Source organism: Bufo gargarizans, chromosome 1 (assembly GCF_014858855.1).
Source record: "Bufo gargarizans isolate SCDJY-AF-19 chromosome 1, ASM1485885v1, whole genome shotgun sequence".
NCBI classification, from domain to species: Eukaryota; Metazoa; Chordata; class Amphibia; order Anura; family Bufonidae; genus Bufo; species Bufo gargarizans.
The window spans coordinates 637,743,135-637,761,716 of record NC_058080.1 but is presented as its reverse complement, the minus strand read 5'-3'; the positions used below and the strand labels follow the sequence as shown (position 1 = coordinate 637,761,716).

General features: G+C 50.0%; 2 protein-coding genes across 2 annotated transcripts in view; both read right to left on the bottom strand.

Annotated features, from left to right (window-relative positions):
- Nucleotides 1–18,582, bottom strand: part of MCTP1 (multiple C2 and transmembrane domain containing 1) — a 1,090,031-nt gene that overhangs the window by 898,830 nt on the left and 172,619 nt on the right. The gene's annotated exons all lie outside the window — the stretch shown is intronic.
- The window catches only part of LOC122924671 (attractin-like protein 1), a 164,519-nt gene that overhangs the window by 10,571 nt on the left and 135,366 nt on the right, over nt 1–18,582 (bottom strand). Inside the window, exon 4 of the mRNA XM_044276003.1 lies at nt 14,709–14,823. Coding sequence (XP_044131938.1) covers nt 14,709–14,823 — 115 coding nt within the window. The remainder of the gene's footprint in view (nt 1–14,708; nt 14,824–18,582) is intronic.

The following is an 18,582-nucleotide window of genomic DNA, read 5'->3' as shown; positions in this document are numbered from 1 at the left end:
ACTCCGCTGCCACCGATGATGATTACAATAGAGGGAGGGGGGGGGGGGGGGGTTGGGGGGGGTGCGCACACTGGCCCCAATGTATTAAAACAATAGAGGGAGGGAGGGGGGGTTGGGGGGGCGCGCGCACACTGGCCCCAATGTATTAAAACAATAGAGGGAGGGAGGGGGGGTTGGGGGCGCGCGCACACTGGCCCCAATGTATTAAAACAATAGAGGGAGGGAGGGGGGGTTGGGGGGGGGGGCGCGCACACTGGCCCCAATGTATTAAAACAATAGAGGGAGGGAGGGAGGGGGGTGCGCACACTGGCCACCAACAGTTAACAACAGGGGAGGGGGGGGGGCCGCACAATGATATTCAAACTGGGGAGGGGGGGGGTCTGCCCCCTGCTGCCTGGCAGCCCTGATCTCTTACAGGGGGATATGATGGGGTTAATTGTACTATCATATCCCCCTGTAAGAGATCGGGTGCTGCCAAGCAGCAGGGGGCAGTCTTGTACACAGTTTGTAGTGTATTCTAACTAGAAGCGTCCCATCACCATGGGAACGCCTCTGTGTTAGAATATACTGTCGGATCTGAGTTTTCACGAAGTGAAAACTCAGCTCTGAAAAAGCTTTTATGCAGACGGATCTTCGGATCCGTCTGTATGAAACTAACCTACGGCCACGGATCACGGACACGGATGCCAATCTTGTGTGCATCCGTGTTCTTTCACGGACCCATTGACTTGAATGGGTCCGTGAACCGTTGGCCGTGAAAAAAATAGGACAGGTCATATTTTTTTCACGGCCAGGAAACACGGCTCACGGATGCGGCTGCCAAACGGTGCATTTTCCGATTTTTCCACGGACCCATTGAAAGTCAATGGGTCCGTGAAAAAAAACGGAAAACGGCACAACGGCCACGGATGCACACAACGGTCGTGTGCATGAGGCCTAAATCACTATGTATCTGTCAGGAGGTGGAGGGAGTGATGTTCTGCAGATCTCTAGAGAGGTCAAAGGTGTAATAATCTGCAGGATATATCACTATGTATCAGGAGGCAGAGAGGACAGAGAGATGTTCTGCAGATCTCTAGAGAGGTCAGGGGTGTAATAATCTGCAGGATATATCACTATGTATCAGGAGGCAGAGAGGACAAAGAGATGTTCTGCAGATCTCTACAGAGATCAGGTGTAATAATCTGCAGGATATATCACTATCAGGAGGTAGAGAGGAGAGCGATGTTCTGCAGATCTCTAGAGAGGTCAGTGGTGTAATACACTGCAGGATATATCACTATGTATCAGGAGGCAGAGAGGACAGAGAGATGTTCTGCAGATCTCTAGAGAGGTCAGGGGTGTAATAATCTGCAGGATATATCACTATGTATCTGTCAGGAGGTGGAGGGTGCGATGTTCTGCAGATCTGTAGAGAGGTCAGTGGTGTAATAATCTGCAGGATATGATCCTGTGTTAACGCTCCTTCCTTCTATGCTCCCGGGGTTGGGGCTTTATTCACTGCACTTTAGGGCAGGTGATGGGGAGGCGGCTGACATCACAGATGTAGCAGAGCCGGACGGCTCCTCTCTGCAGATCTGGCTCCTGTACATTTGTTCTGATGCAGACGATGGATCGACAGACTGAGGACTGGAGGATTCTGGGAGGATGACGGGCCCCGCTGCTCGCGAGGCTGTGATTGGCTGAGGCCTCCTGCGGTTGCGGTTTGTGATCACAGCAGAGTTAGAGTAACACATCCTCCCAGGAGCGGCTCCGCGGGGGCGGGACAGACGGATAATAGAGCTGTAGCCGGTACAGAGGAAGCAGCCGCCATTGTTTGAGGTCCCTAGGTGACAATTCCCCGCCCACATCCCCCATCGTCATCATGGCTGGCTGGGTCCGTCTTGGGGGGAGGGGCTTATTGTGTGACCACTGAGATGTGACTGCGATCCCAGATGATATTAGCGGGCCAGCGCTGGCCTCATCATTGTGTCATGAAGTGTCCCTTTTGTATCTGTTCTCATCCTTTTCAAGGTACCTGCTTGCTGTCAGTGAGTGGAAATATTTGCAGGTTACATTCAGAAGCCAATCTGACCTAATGCTCGTCACAGCTGAGGCTTTGTTACTATTGTAACTATTGGGACACATTGGATCTGATACTTTGTAACCAACTTGCCAGATAGAGACTTGTGCTCGGAGGCGGCAGAGGATTGTCTACACTGGGTGAGCAGGATGCAAATAGTAAATGTTTGCATTCAGTGACAGCAAGCAGAGATCTTGAAAATGGTGTTTAATTGAAACACAAATTCTATTAGAAAGTTGCAGAACTTTAAGTACAGGAGTCCGGACAGGGGCCCTTTAACCGTTCAGTCCCGTCTCTCCCTCCCCCCCCCCCCCCCCCCCCCGCCTGCAGCTCCAGGTAACGCTTGGTTTTATTTCCGGATTTTGACTTCTTTCTGAATCTCATTTTCCACGACGAATCGCGGCGCCGAAGATAAATGATAAATCTTATTGTAAGTTTATGACACTGCAGCAATCAGAGGTTTTATACGCATCGTAGAAAGGTGTGCAGCGCCACCATGTATGTCCATAGGCGGCGGGAAGGAGCGTGCTCCCTGCGTACACTGCGAATTACTGCCATCATGTAATGACTTATTGAAGCCCGCAGCTCTGCGATGTGCGCGGCGAGCGCCCCAGCCGCCTCCACGCTCCCCGCTCTACAAGTTTATTGCCAACATCTGGAGAGCCGACAACGTCTTTACACCCGTTCAAAAGGCATAAAAAATAAAGTGCGCATTTGTCTTCTCAGCCTCATTTGCCATGCAGGTAGCTTTTATGTGACGGATCAAGAAGGGACTCGATAATGGATGAGACCTAACGCAAAATATACGAGCGCACGGCAGACACCGCGCACTGTCCGTCTACAGACCAGCAGACACATGGAGGCGCCAGCAGGGGGAGCAATGAACAGATCCCTGTATGACAATGACATGATCTACACTGCGTACTGGGCTCCAGAAGGGTTAAGTGCTCCCTCTTAGCTCCGCAGGGGAGGAGCCCAATGATAAGATTATTCTTTCTACTCCTCCCATTGGATTACATATGAGTGCACGCTGTCCTTCTAGAACTCCTGTGCTTTACATGAAGTCTCCAGAAGGGGGAGCTCTTATCAGCCCCTCAGTGTCTCTAGCTCTACCCCTTTATGTGTGATACTGATGACACAATCTATAGCATACAAGGCTGTAATATGCAGGACGGGGCCCAGGGCAAGACGGGGCCCAGTATTAGTTGGGATTATCTCCTCTTCTACTGGAGGTGAAAACTTGGTCAGGACTCTGCCCTCTAAAGGAACAATTTTTTAGCAAACGAGGCAGTGGAAAAATGGCCCAAGGGTCATTGAAAGGGGTTTAGGTGGAAACCCTTCTGCCGTGTGTGTGTGGGGGGGGGGATGGTTTGATCCTTGCTATGGGGCCCTTACTTCTCTATGTACACCACTGGCAACATGGTTCACATAAGAGACAGAGGGGCTCCATAGAATGGTTCAAACTGGGCCCCCTATTATGGAGGAGTCTACAAGCTCCCCTACTGAGTTCAAGTTGGGAGGGGTCTAGAAGCCCACCCTCTGAGCTCCGCAGGTGAGGAGTCTACAAGCTCCCCTACTGAGTTCAGGGGGGGGGGGGTCCAGAAGCCCACCCACTGAGCTCCGCAGGGGAGGAGTCTAAAGCTCACCTACTTAGTTCAGGTGGGGGCGGATCTAGAAGCCCACCCTCTGAGCTCCGCAAGTGAGGAGTCTACAAGCTCATCTACTGAGTTCAGGTGGGGAGGGGGTCTAGAAGCCCACCCTCTGAGCTCCGCAGGGGAGGAGTCTACAAGCTCATCTACTGAGTTCAGGTGGGGAGGGGGTCTAGAAGCCCACCCTCTGAGCTCTGCAGGGGAGGAGTCTAAAGCTCACCTACTTCGTTCAGGTGGGGACGGATCTAAAAGCCCACCCTCTGAGCTCTGCAGGTGAGGAGTCTACAAGCTCATCTACTGAGTTCAGGTGGGGGAGGGGTCCAGAAGCCCACCCACTGAGCTCCACAGGGGAGGAGTCTAAAGCTCACCTACTTAGTTCAGGTGGGGACGGATCTAGAAGCCCACCCTCTGAGCTCCGCAGGGGAGGAGTCTAAAGCTCACCTACTTAGTTCAGGTGGGGACGGATCTAGAAGCCCACCCTCTGAGCTCCGCAGGGGAGGAGTCTAAAGCTCACCTACTTAGTTCAGGTGGGGACGGATCTAGAAGCCCACCCACTGAGCTCTGCAGGGGAGGAGTCTACAAGCTCACACAATGAGTTCTGCCGGAAAAAGGCTACACTCACTAAACTCCACAAAGGAGTGTACAAGCCCACCCGCTGGGCTCCTCAGGGGAAGAGTTTCATAAGATGGTGCATTAATTATTCAGGGGAATCGATGATGGTTGTTATTGTCCCTGAACTCAATTAGTGTTGATCGCAAATTTTTATTGCGAATTTTCTGATTGCTGATTTTTGCAATCAAGAAAATAATGACTGGAGATCACAAATTCTCGAATATATGACGAATATTCACGAAATATCGCGAATTCGAAGATTGCTCCTGCCGCTCATCACTGATCTCAATAACTTGATATAAACTGAGGAGCAGTTGCCTCCAGTAGATGGAGATCTTATATCCCAACTACTCCTACTTGCGCCTGAATATGCGAAAACACTGCCTTCTTAGCTCCGCAGGGGCGGAGCATCATAAGAGGATGGCTGGTACACAGGAGTATGAGCCGGCGCACCGCTCGTCACACTGAGAAGTGGAGTCAGGTAGATCACGGCTGCTCGTCCACTACAAATCAGTCCCATAAGTGAGGCGTGAGGTTCGCCTCACCTCATTGATGAAGTGATATTTATCTTATATATTCACTGATGACATCACTGAGACCCAAGATCCCAATGACCTCATGCGTCAGTGATATCTGTGGCCTGATCCAGTGTCTTCCACGGAGTGCAGTCTATTATCTACTCGGTGACTGCGTCACTACAATCCTCATCATCAGCGTGAAATCAGGGCTCAGGTGGGGAATTCTGCACGGAAGCAGCAGGGATGGAGGATGATGGGATGCCGCCAGGGCTCCTCCGATAATAATGAGATACTGGCCAGTGTGGTTAATTGAGGGGCCTGGCGCTATTTCATGCATGTTCTGAGGGACACGGCAGCGCCATAAGCAGCGGCTACGAGGGACGGCGTGAAATCGCAGAAGAGACAGTCACAGCTGACCCCAAATACAGGACAATGAGCGCGTGACGGCGCGGAGCAGCGCAGCACATGGCGGCGAGATCAGGAGGACATCTCAAGGTCAGGATGCCAATCACATAGAAGAGGAATCTCACGCTGCAGAGCATCTTGTCCTGCAGAACAGCTGGCAGAGCGTCTCATCCTGCAGAACAAATATCCGGCAGAGCATCTCATCCTGCAGGACAGCTTTCTGGCACAGCATCTCAGCCTGCAGAACATCTCATCCAGCAGAACTCTGCCAGAGCGTCTCATCCTGCAGAACAGCTATCTGGTAGAGCATTTCATTCTGCAGAACAGGTATCTGGCAGAGCGTCTCATCCTGAAGAACAGCTATCTGGCAGAGCATCTCATCCTGCAGAATAGCTTTCTGGCAGAGCATCTCATCCTGCAGAACATCTCATCCAGCAGAACTCTGCCAGAGCGTCTCATCCTGCAGCATCTCATCCTGCAGTACAGCTACAATATCTGGCAGAGCATCTCATCCTGCAGAACAGCTATCTGGCAGAGCATCTCATCAAGCAGAGTGTCTCACCCTGCAGAACGTCTCACCTTGCAGAACAGCTATCTGGCAGAGCATCTCATCAAGATCCCATCTCATCTCACCCTAGAATGTTCCCACTCCTAGAGCCAATGTAGAGCTGGGACCAGCGGGGCTCACATCGGGGTAATACGAGTACGCTGCTCCGCTCCGGAGCACAGAGGGCGCAGCGATTGTCAGCTCTTCTGACCAGATGTGCTGTAACTGCTGATGTCTCCATCCTGGTGAGTTATCATCAGTTTTGTCACCCGTTCCCTTTAGGTCGCTGTTCACACTGAGCTGGCGACGTCTCGGGGGCCGCACATCCATTTTTATAACATTCGCCGTCTCACGTCCTTCACACCGGCGTAAACTCCTGCATTATTCCCTTTGAACTCACGAATCCTCCGCCTGAAGCGCATTAAGAGATCGCTCCCCGCGCCACTCCTGTCACCGCAAAACGGACAAAGAGAGGCAGTGGCAGATACTGGGGGGCCCCGGGGGGCATCCAGAGCCCCCAATCATCAGGCACCCATCATGTACTGCTCCTATTAAAGGGCCAGTACATTGGCAATAAAACTTCTAATGAAGTTTGCAACATTGTTCCAGACTTTGTAGTTTAATTCATCATTTTCAGGATCTCAGCTTGCAGTCAATGAATGAAGCAGTCACTCGTTCCCTCTCTCCTGATGCTGTCCTGTTCGCAGGGCTGACATGGCCCTGTAGCTGGCTGCAGCTGTGTGGCCCCTGCTCTCAGTCCACAGAGAGGGCCCCACTCTCAGTCCTGTTAGGGGTTCAGTAGCCGGCGGGGCTGCAGGGAACAGGCTGTTAATGGAGTAATTGCAGATTACCATTTGCCGTGTCATGTACACTGATATTAGCGTGTACAGAGCGCTGCGCGGCCCCCGGAGACGACCTCCTTTGTATGACTGACGTGTTTTCCTTGAAGTTATTTTGTGTTCTATAACAGAGTCATTATAATCGCCGGCGGCCGCTGCGGCTGAGGGGTCAGTGCGAGCCAACGCACAATCAAGAAGGGGGCGACGACGAAACCTATGATAGGGGGGGCGACAACCGGGCGATGACGAAACCTATGACAGGAGGGGCGACAACCGGGCGATGACAAAACCTATGATAGGGGGGCGACAACCGGGCGATGACAAAACCTATGATAGGGGGGCGACAACCGGGCGATGACAAAGCCTATAATAGGGGGGCGATGACAAAGCCTATGATAGGGGGGCGACAACCGGGCGATGACAAAACCTATGATAGGGGGGCGACAACCGGGCGATGACAAAACCTATGATAGGGGGGCGACAACCGGGCGATGACAAAGCCTATAATAGGGGGGGCGACAACCGGGCGATGACAAAGCCTATAATAGGGGGGCGATGACAAAGCCTATGATAGGGGGGGAGACAACCGGGCGATGACAAAACCTATGATGGGGGGGGGGGGCGACGACCGGGCGATGACGAAACCTCTGATGGGGGGGCAACGACCGGGCGATGACGAAACCTATGATAGGGGGGCCACAACCGGGCGATGACAAAACCTATGATGGGGGGGGCGACAACCGGGCGATGACGAAACCTATGATAGGGGGGGCGACAACCGGGCGATGACGAAACCTATGACAGGAGGGGCGACAACCGGGCGATGACAAAACCTATGATAGGGGGGCGACAACCGGGCGATGACAAAACCTATGATAGGGGGGCGACAACCGGGCGATGACAAAGCCTATAATAGGGGGGCGACAACCGGGCGATGACAAAGCCTATAATAGGGGGGCGACAACCGGGCGATGACGAAACCTATGATAGGGGGGCGACAACCGGGCGATGACAAAACCTATGATAGGGGGGCGACAACCGGGCGATGACAAGCCTATAATAGGGGGGCGACAACCGGGCGATGACAAAGCCTATAATAGGGGGGCGACAACCGGGTGATGACAAAGCCTATGATAGGGGGGAGACAACCGGGCGATGACAAAACCTATGATGGGGGGGGGGCGACGACCGGGCGATGACGAAACCTCTGATGGGGGGGCAACGACCGGGCGATGACGAAACCTATGATAGGGGGGCCACAACCGGGCGATGACAAAACCTATGATGGGGGGGCGACAACCGGGCGATGACGAAACCTATGATAGGGGGGCGACAACCGGGCGATGACGAAACCTATGACAGGAGGGGCGACAACCGGGCGATGACAAAACCTATGATAGGGGGGCGACAACCGGGCGATGACGAAACCTATGATAGGGGGGCGACAACCGGGCGATGACAAAACCTATGATAGGGGGGCCACAACCGGGCGATGACGAAACCTATGATAGGGGGGCGACAACCGGGCGATGACAAAACCTATGATAGGGGGGCGACAACCGGGCGATGACAAAACCTATGATAGGGGGGCGACAACCGGGCGATGACAAAGCCTATGATAGGGGGGCCACAACCGGGCGATGACAAAACCTATGATAGGGGGGCGACGACCGGGCGATGACAAAGCCTATGATAGGGGGGCGACGACCGGGCGATGACAAATCCTATGATAGGGGGGGCGACAACCGGGTGATGACAAAGCCTATGATAGGGGGGGCGACAACCGGGCGATGACAAAACCTATGATAGGGGGGCGACAACCGGGCGATGACAAAGCCTATGATAGGGGGGCGACAACCGGGCGATGACAAAACCTAAGATAGGGGGGCGACAACCGGGCGATGACAAAACCTATGATAGGGGGGCGACGACCGGGCGATGACAAATCCTATGATAGGGGGGGGCGACAATCGGGCGATGACAAATCCTATGATGGGGGGGGGGTGGGCGACAACCGGGCAATGACAAATCCTATGACAGGAGGGGCGACAACCGGGCGATGACAAAACCTATGATAGGGGGGCGACAACCGGGCGATGACAAAGCCTATGATGGGGGGGCCACAACCGGGCGATGACAAAACCTATGATAGGGGGGCCACAACCGGGCGATGACGAAACCTATGATAGGGGGGCGACAACCGGGCGATGACAAATCCTATGACAGGAGGGGCGACAACCGGGCGATGACAAAACCTATGATAGGGGGGCGACAACCGGGCGATGACAAAGCCTATGATGGGGGGGCCACAACCGAGCGATGACAAAACCTATGATAGGGGGGCGACAACCGGGCGATGACGAAACCTATAATAGGGGGGCCACAACCGGGCGATGACGAAACCTATGATAGGGGGGCGACAACCGGGCGATGACAAAGCCTATAATAGGGGGGCGACAACCGGGTGATGACAAAACCTATGATAGGGGGGGCGACAACCGGGCAATGACAAAACCTATGATAGGAAGGCAACAACTGGGCGATGACAAAACCTATGATAGGGGGTGACAACCGGGTGATGACAAAGCCTATGATGGGTGGGGGGGGGGGCGCGACAACCGGGAAATGACAAAACCTATGATGGGGGGGGGGGGGTAAGAACCAAGCGATGACGAAGCCAATGAAAGGGGGCTACAACCGGGCGATGGCAACACCTATGATGGGGAATGGGGGGGGGGGGGGACTGCTATACACTGAGAACACCAGGTGGAGAAATACTATATAAGTACCTGAACACCAGGGGGAGCCATACTATGTAAGTACCTGAACACCAGGGGGAGCCATACTGTGTAAGTAACTGAACACCAGGAGGAGCCATACTATATAAGTAACTGATCACCACCAGGTGGAGCCATACTATGTAAGTAACTGATCACCAGGGGGAGCCATACTGTGTAAGTAACTGAACACCAGGAGGAGCCATACTATATAAGTAACTGATCACCACCAGGTGGAGCCATACTATGTAAGTAACTGATCACCAGGTGGCACCATACTATGAAAGTACCTGAACACCAGGTGGAGCCATACTATGTAAGTAACTGATCACCAGGTGGCACCATACTATGTAAGTACCTGAACACCAGGTGGAGCCATACTACCTAAGTAACTGAACACCAGGGGGAGCCATACTATGTAATTAACTGAACACCAGGGGGAGCCATACTATGTAAGTAACTGAACACCAGGGGGAGCCATACTATGTAAGTAACTGATCACCAGGTGGCACCATACTATGTAAGTACCTGAACACCAGGTGGAGCCATACTACCTAAGTAACTGAACACCAGGGGGAGCCATACTATGTAATTAACTGAACACCAGGGGGAGCCATACTATGTAAGTAACTGAACACCAGGGGGAGCCATACTATGTAAGTAACTGATCACCAGGTGGAGCCATACTATGTAAGTAACTGAACACCAGGTGGAGCCATACTATGTAATTAACTGAACACCAGGGGGAGCCATACTATGTAAGTAACTGAACACCAGGGGGAGCCATACTATGTAAGTAACTGATCACCAGGTGGAGCCATACTATGTAAGTAACTGAACACCAGGTGGAGCCATACTATGTAATTAACTGAACACCAGGGGGAGCCATACTATGTAAGTAACTGAACACCAGGGGGAGCCATACTATGTAAGTAACTGATCACCAGGTGGAGCCATACTATGTACGTAACTGAACACCAGGTGGAGCCATACTATGTAAGTAACTGAACACCAGGTGGAGCCATACTATGTAAGTAACTGAACACAACACAGTGGGACAGTAATAATAAATCTTCCCCTTTGTACTTCTTCACGATTTTCAATATCTCTGCTTATTTACATCCAGTGCCTGTAATGATATAGATCTGTCTATGCAGTTGATGGGTTTGTTACGATGTCTCTCTCTCATGTTCTACACTCCAGAGTGACACATTGTAACAAACTATTAGGACGGGAGACAGATTTGTCGATTGTCTAGACTGGACACAATTACAGTGAAAGCACAGCGGTTTGAGCAGGACGAGGACAAGCAACAAGGTACTTTGAAAATAGCAAGATACCGAAATACAAAGTCTATTAGGAAGGTAAGGAATGCGAGCTATTGCCAGAAGGCTGGACGCCGGCCCTTTAAAGGGTAAGGGCTCTTTCACACCTGCGTTCTTGTCTTCCGGCATACAGTTCCGGCGTCGGGGCTCTTTGCCGGAAGAATCCTGATCAGTTTTATCCTAATGCATTCTGAATGGAGAGAAATCCGTTCAGGATGCATCAGGATGTCTTCAGTTCAGGAACGGAACGTTTTTTGGCCGGAGAAAATACCGCAGCATGCTGCGCTTTTTGCTCCGGCCAAAAATCCTGAAGACTTGCCACAAGGCCGGATCCGGAATTAATGCCCATTGAAAGGCATTGATCCGGCTCCGGCCTTAAGCTAAACGTCGTTTCGGCGCATTGCCGGATCCGACATTTAGCTTTTTTAGAGTGGTTACCATGGCTGCCGGGACGCTAAAGTCCTGGCAGCCATGGTAAAGTGTAGTGGGGAGCGGGGGAGCAGTATACTTACCGTCCGTGCGGCTCCCAGGGCGCTCCAGAGTGACGTCAGGGCGCCCCACGCGCATGGATGACTTGATCGCATGGCACGTCATCCATGCGCATGGGGCGCTCTGACGTCATTCTGGAGTGCCGCAGAAGCCGTGCGGACTGTAAGTATACCGCTCCGACTATGGCAAACAAGACTTTAATAGCGTCCTGGCTGCCATAGTAACACTGAAAGCATTTTGAAGACGGATCCGTCTTCAAATGCTTTCAGTACACTTGCGTTTTTCCGGATCCGGCGTGTAATTCCGGCAAGTGGAGTACACGCCGGATCCGGACAACGCAAGTGTGAAAGAGGCCTGTCATGTTTTCATTAAAAAAAAAAAAAAATCTATTTTAGCATATGTTCCTGCTGCAGCAAACGTTCCTGCTTCACAAACCACTGTTTGCCTTGAGTTTTTCAGTTAGTTATGGCTGTTTAAACATTTACAATATGAGGACATTCTCAAGATGGCTCCTCTGCCAGTTCTCTGAGGCCAAAACTGCTTTCCCTCACTTCCCATACACACTTGCTGTAGCCAGCAGCTCCTGCCAGCAAACAGACACCTTGAAATATATATTAGATATATTCAATGTAGTGCTTTGGAGAAGGAGTACTTTGAACTCTGGACATTTGTAGACTTTGCCAGTGTCCCCTATGCAAAGGCATCAACTTCTTACTTTATTTCACAGTTTACCTGCATTTTATATGTTGTGGTATATATCCTGTTCATTATCACTGCATTTGCGAGGCTCCGTGGAAAGGGTTAATGAATGCTGAGAGACTTTTGGGATTTTCTAGTTAAAAATGAGCTGCTAGTAATTTTCCACAGTTAGCATAAGGTTTAAAGAAGGGAGGGAAAAAGCGAGACTTGTTTACCACCAAGACCAGACACATTTTGAAATGTCTGGTTTAGCTCTGTTGTTATGTCTGGAAACTTGTTTTTGTCTGGAAAAACTGTTGTGTCATCGCCATTGAGGATCATTGAAGCTCTAATGTAAGTCTATGAGAGACAGAAAGTGTAACATTGTATCTGTTTGTGCTGAGCTTCTCCACCCCAACCTCTAGAATGTTCTAGTCCAGCAAAAACTGTGTATAAGGAGAGCAGTTAGAGCCCCTAGTGTTCTGCAGTTAGGGACCAGTGCTTGGAGGGGAGACTCTGCCAGACTACTGAGTGACCAGAAGAAGACACTGAGATGAGGATATGCTGCCACAGACCCTGGATCACCAACCTTGGACCAGGATACCAGCCTTCTGAGAGAGAGGGACAGCTAGCTCAGGCCTTTCCTCAGCTTCAAACCCTTCTTCTGCCAGGGAGGAGACTGGAGAAGCCGGCCCTGTGCCTCGTCTCAGGGAGGAGACTGGAGAAGCCGGCCCTGTGCCTCGCCTGTATTGTTTTGTACCTGAATTCCTCCAGTAAGGCTACTTTCACACTAGGGTTATTCTTTTCCAGCATAGAGTTCCGTCCTAGGGGCTCAATACCGGAAAAGAACTGATCAGTTTTATCCTAATGCATTCTAAATGGAGAGCATTCCAGTCAGTATGCATCAGTTCAGTCCATCTTACGTTTTTGGGCCGGAGAAAATACTGCAGCATGCTACGGTTTTAACTCCGTCCAAAATTCCAGAACACTTGCTGGAATGCCATTTTTTCCCATTAAAATGCATTAATGCCGGATGCGGCCCCGAGTATTCTTGCAAACTGGATCCGGCATTGCGGTCTGCGCATGCTCAGACTGAAAAAAAATTGAGTGTCAAAACCGCGGAGCCCAATGGAAAAATCTCAGCCCTGTCTTCTGTCAGGCGGCTATAAACTCTATTCAATCAATTATATCTGTCTCTGGTAAAGCTGGGTGAAAACCAGTATGGCCGCCATAGTGGTAGATGGGGGATCATCCAGCTTTGCCAGACCTCTGAATGACAGAGCTGTGTAATTCTGCAGCGATTCTTCCCCGGCTCATGTAGCATTGCTTGGCCGGGCTGCTCCTGGTAAAGCTGGGTGGTGATATAGCAGCATTACACGACTAGGCAGATGTGGCATTCAGGAGTCTGGAAAAGCTGGGTGAGCACGAATGGCGTCAGTAGAGCTAGGATTTATCTGTCCCTGGTAAAGCTGGGTGAGGACGGGTGTCTAATGTATTACTGGGCACATCTGTTAATCAGGAGCCTCGAAAAGACGGACTATGTAATGGCAGCCATACTGGTGGTGATCCAGCTTTCCAAGGTCAGAGAACAGAGTCACTCCCGGACTGATGCATTCTGGGGATCTGATGATTCGCCGCCCTCCCCGCCGGCAGCATTTTCCTGATTTCTGGAATTTAAATGTTTGTGTAATGTGAGGTCAGTGGCGTCCGGCCATAACCGCATCACGGGCGCGGCTCCAGCCTCGTTACCATAACTGCTTCATTGGATTTATCCGTTCTTTCCTTGTTTCGTGATAACGAGCGATAACTTCTATTAAGTTGCCATTTCCTGTCAGAACGTTCTGGAAGATGACGATTTATGGTGTTTTTCCGGTAACACGACGTCCGTGAACTACGATTAACCCCTCAGGTGGACGAGGCCTCAAGAGCATGAACCCTAACCACTGTAACTCTGTAAGCAGGCACGCCGGATTATCAGACGCTTCACTGCTGGCACAGGCGCCCGAGCCGGGCATCGCATGAAGTACCGGAGTACCAGGTGAATACCGCTGATCCAGTGTCCGGACCATCGAGTGTGGGACTGCCATCCGCACACTACCGGAGGCTCAGCGTCGCCCCCTGCTCCGGATCCTGCAGACCGCGACATTTCTCCATTACAAATCGCTGAACGGAGGAAAACAATTAAGGGTGCAACGATTTTTGCACAAAGTGTTGAGATATTTTATGGTAAAAACTTCTGTAATTGACCCCAGTTCATCCGGAAACTGCTGAACACAAAACTGCCAACAACAATGTATCCTTCCGTCTCTGAAACAATGTATCAGTAAAGCCCTCGTCTCCCATAGCAACCACCAGACTTTATTAAATAGATCTTTACCTTTGCATAAATACATTTCTAATAGACTTATGGGGTCATTTATCAAACTGGAGTAAAGTAGGCAGGGCTTAGGTCCCCATAGCAACCAATCAGATTCCTCCTTTCATTTTCCAAAATAGCTGTAAAAAAAAAAAAAAAAAAAAGGTGGAGTCTGACTGGTTGCTATGGGAACCTAAGCCAGTTCTACTTTACACCACTTTGATGAATGACCCCATTAATGTCTTAACTCTTCACTGTTTCATTATATCTGCTTGCTGTCACCCTTGTTTCCATTCAGAGGCAGTAGACCTCTACTAATGAGTGGATACAATTGTATCAGTCTGGACAATGCTCTGTGACCTGGACTCCGGACTGATACATTGTAACAAACTAGCAGAGATCTGTGCAGCTGCTGAAGAGTTCAGTGTACTATACCGGGCGGGGGTCTCACCTGATTGTCCTGGTGGAGGAACTCCGGCCAATCCTCGCGGCAGGCAGAGAAAAACGGTCAGGACGGCAGCTTTGTTCCCGGAGCACGGCTCAATGGCGATTGGTTTTGGCACACCCTGTAAGAGAGAAAAAGAAAGTCATCCCATATATATGACACCTGCAGAGAGAGCAATCTATAGGGGCGGACGGGGCAGCCACTCCCTGCATGAAGAGCATCCTGGTGTGTGGCCCTTTAAGGCCCAGCCCCTTGACAGTGAGAATATTATAAAAAGATTTACACACAGGACGTCACCCGGGATCCTGACTGTCCAACCTGCCAATCACATCGTCACCCAGCTTTACCAGAACCAGAAAGAGCATAGCAATGATAGACAAATCACTGCTGATCAGCCGTTCTGGACTCCACAGTGACTGCACCAGCAGAATAGTGAGTGCAGCTCTGGAGTATAATACAGGATGTAACTCAGGATCAGTACAGGATAAGTAATGTATGTACACAGTGACTGCACCAGCAGAATAGTGAGTGCAGCTCTGGAGTATAATACAGGATGTAACTCAGGGTCAGTACAGGATAAGTAATGTATGTACACAGTGACTGCACCAGCAGAATAGTGAGTGCAGCTCTAGAGTATAATACAGGATGTAACTCAGGATCAGTACAGGATAAGTAATGTATGTACACAGTGACTGCACCAGCAGAATAGTGAGTGCAGCTCTGGAGTATAATACAGGATGTAACTCAGGATCAGTACAGGATAAGTAATGTATGTGCACAGTGACTGCACCAGCAGAATAGTGAGTGCAGCTCTGGAGTATAATACAGGATGTAACTCAGGATCAGTACAGGATAAGTAATGTATGTACACAGTGACTGCCCCAGCAGAATAGTGAGTGCAGCTCTGGAGTATAACACAGGATGTAACTCAGGATCAGTACAGGATAAGTAATGTATGTACACAGTGACTGCCCCAGCAGAATAGTGAGTGCAGCTCTGGAGTATAATACAGGATGTAACTCAGGGTCAGTACAGGATAAGTAATGTATGTACACAGTGACTGCACCAGCAGAATAGTGAGTGCAGCTCTGGAGTATAATACAGGATGTAACTCAGGATCAGTACAGGATAAGTAATGTATGTACACAGTGACTGCCCCAGCAGAATAGTGAGTGCAGCTCTGGAGTATAATACAGGATGTAACTCAGGGTCAGTACAGGATAAGTAATGTATGTACACAGTGACTGCCCCAGCAGAATAGTGAGTGCAGCTCTGGAGTATAATACAGGATAAGTAATGTATGTACACAGTGACTGCACCAGCAGAATAGTGAGTGCAGCTCTGGAGTATAATACAGGATGTAACTCAGGATCAGTACAGGATAAGTAATGTATGTACACAGTGACTGCACCAGCAGAATAGTGAGTGCAGCTCTGGAGTATAATACAGGATGTAACTCAGGATCAGTACAGGATAAGTAATGTATGTACACAGTGACTGCACCAGCAGAATAGTGAGTGCAGCTCTGGAGTATAATACAGGATGTAACTCAGGGTCAGTACAGGATAAGTAATGTATGTACACAGTGACTGCACCAGCAGAATAGTGAGTGCAGCTCTGGAGTATAATACAGGATAAGTAATGTATGTACACAGTGACTGCACCAGCAGAATAGTGAGTGCAGCTCTGGAGTATAATACAGGATGTAACTCAGGATCAGTACAGGATAAGTAATGTATGTACACAGTGACTGCCCCAGCAGAATAGTGAGTGCAGCTCTGGAGTATAATACAGGATGTAACTCAGGGTCAGTACAGGATAAGTAATGTATGTACACAGTGACTGCACCAGCAGAATAGTGAGTGCAGCTCTGGAGTATAATACAGGATAAGTAATGTATGTACACAGTGACTGCACCAGCAGAATAGTGAGTGCAGCTCTGGAGTATAATACAGGATGTAACTCAGGATCAGTACAGGATAAGTAATGTATGTACACAGTGACTGCACCAGCAGAATAGTGAGTGCAGCTCTGGAGTATAATACAGGATGTAACTCGGGATCAGTACAGGATAAGTAATGTATGTACACAGTGACTGCACCAGCAGAATAGTGAGTGCAGCTCTGGAGTATAATACAGGATGTAACTCAGGATCAGTACAGGATAAGTAATGTATGTACACAGTGACTGCACCAGCAGAATAGTGAGTGCAGCTCTGGAGTATAATACAGGATGTATGTACAGAGTGGTTACTATGTGTCAGGTATTTCTGCTATGACTCATCTCCATATATGATCTGTATAATGGATTTCTGATGTCAGGATGCTGGTGATGTTTCACTCCTCCCAGGGTTGATGGTCTCCTGCTATTCCTTTTCCTCGGGTCTTGCTTCTTGGCTGGTTTTTACTCCATTAGGACAGAGTTTGGTCCCAGTGTCTCCATGCCCTCTCAGGTGGTCTGTCCTCCCTCAGCACTGGTTCGGGCCCCCCGCGGCTGTGTATAACACCGTCTACTACAGGCTCAGCAGGTGTGTATTACAGCCAGGACACAAGGCTTAGAAAGGAAGAGGATCTGAGAGCTGTGCCATATATAAGGGATGAGGAGCCTTCATGTAACCGCCAACTGCTTCATAGTTCTGCAGGTGTCGCCTGGCACACAGCTTTCCTAGGCTCCTGCATGACAGGGCAGCCATGCTGCTGGGGTTATAGGGCAGATGCTCAGGGATCTGAACGGATGGATCTGGGGGTTCACTTCTTCATAGCCGAGATCCAGAGACCATCCACACCTCATGTGTTAATCTCTGCGGCCACAGTAAGTAAATGGCTGCGCCAGGGGTTGCGGGTTTTTCCGGATGATATGGCAGCGCAGGATTACAGCGAGGAGCGATCTTCTCTTAATAAGCCGTTTGTTAGTAAAAAGCTTTTAAAACCATTTTTAGTGATTTTCATTTGTTTTTCAAACCTATTTTTATGGAAGCAAATTATAATAGTGAGAGCGGTCGTATATCAGTGTTATGGCTGCGCGGCAGACAGTTATATGGGAGCGCGGCATTATAATTAGCAAAGCTACAGTATTTGCAGAAGGAAACGAGCTGCAGACGTGTTCAGTAACACAATGTGACCTCCCAGGGCGCGAGAGTCTGCGGGGGAAGAAACTATCATATAGGGAGCACCTAGAACCAATGAGCGCCCCTATATATACAGTCAGACCGTGATCTCCTATATATAGTCACACTGTGATCTCCTATATACAGTCACACTGTGATCTCCTCCTATATACAGTCACACTGTGATCTCCCTCTATATACAATCAGACCGTGATCTCCTCCTATATATAGTCACACTGTGATCTCCTCCTATATATAGTCACACTGTGATCTCCCCCTATATACAGTCAGACCGTGATCTCCTCCTATATATAGTCACACTGTGATCTCCTCCTATATATAGTCACACTGTGATCTCCTCCTATATACAATCAGACCGTGATCTCCTCCTATATACAGTCACACTGTGATCTCCCCCTATATATAGTCACACTGTGATCTCCTCCTATATATAGTCACACTGTGATCGCCTCCTATATACAGTCACACTGTGATCTCCTCCTATATACAGTCAGACTGTGATCTCCTCCTATATACAGTCACACTGTGATCTCCTCCTATATACAGTCACACTGTGATCTCCTCCTATATACAGTCACACTGTGATCTCCTCCTATATACAGTCACACTGTGATCTCCCCCTATATACAGTCAGACCGTGATCTCCTCCTATATACAGTCACACTGTGATCTCCTCCTATATATAGTCACACTGTGATCTCCCCCTATATATAGTCACACTGTGATCGCCTCCTATATACAGTCACACTGTGA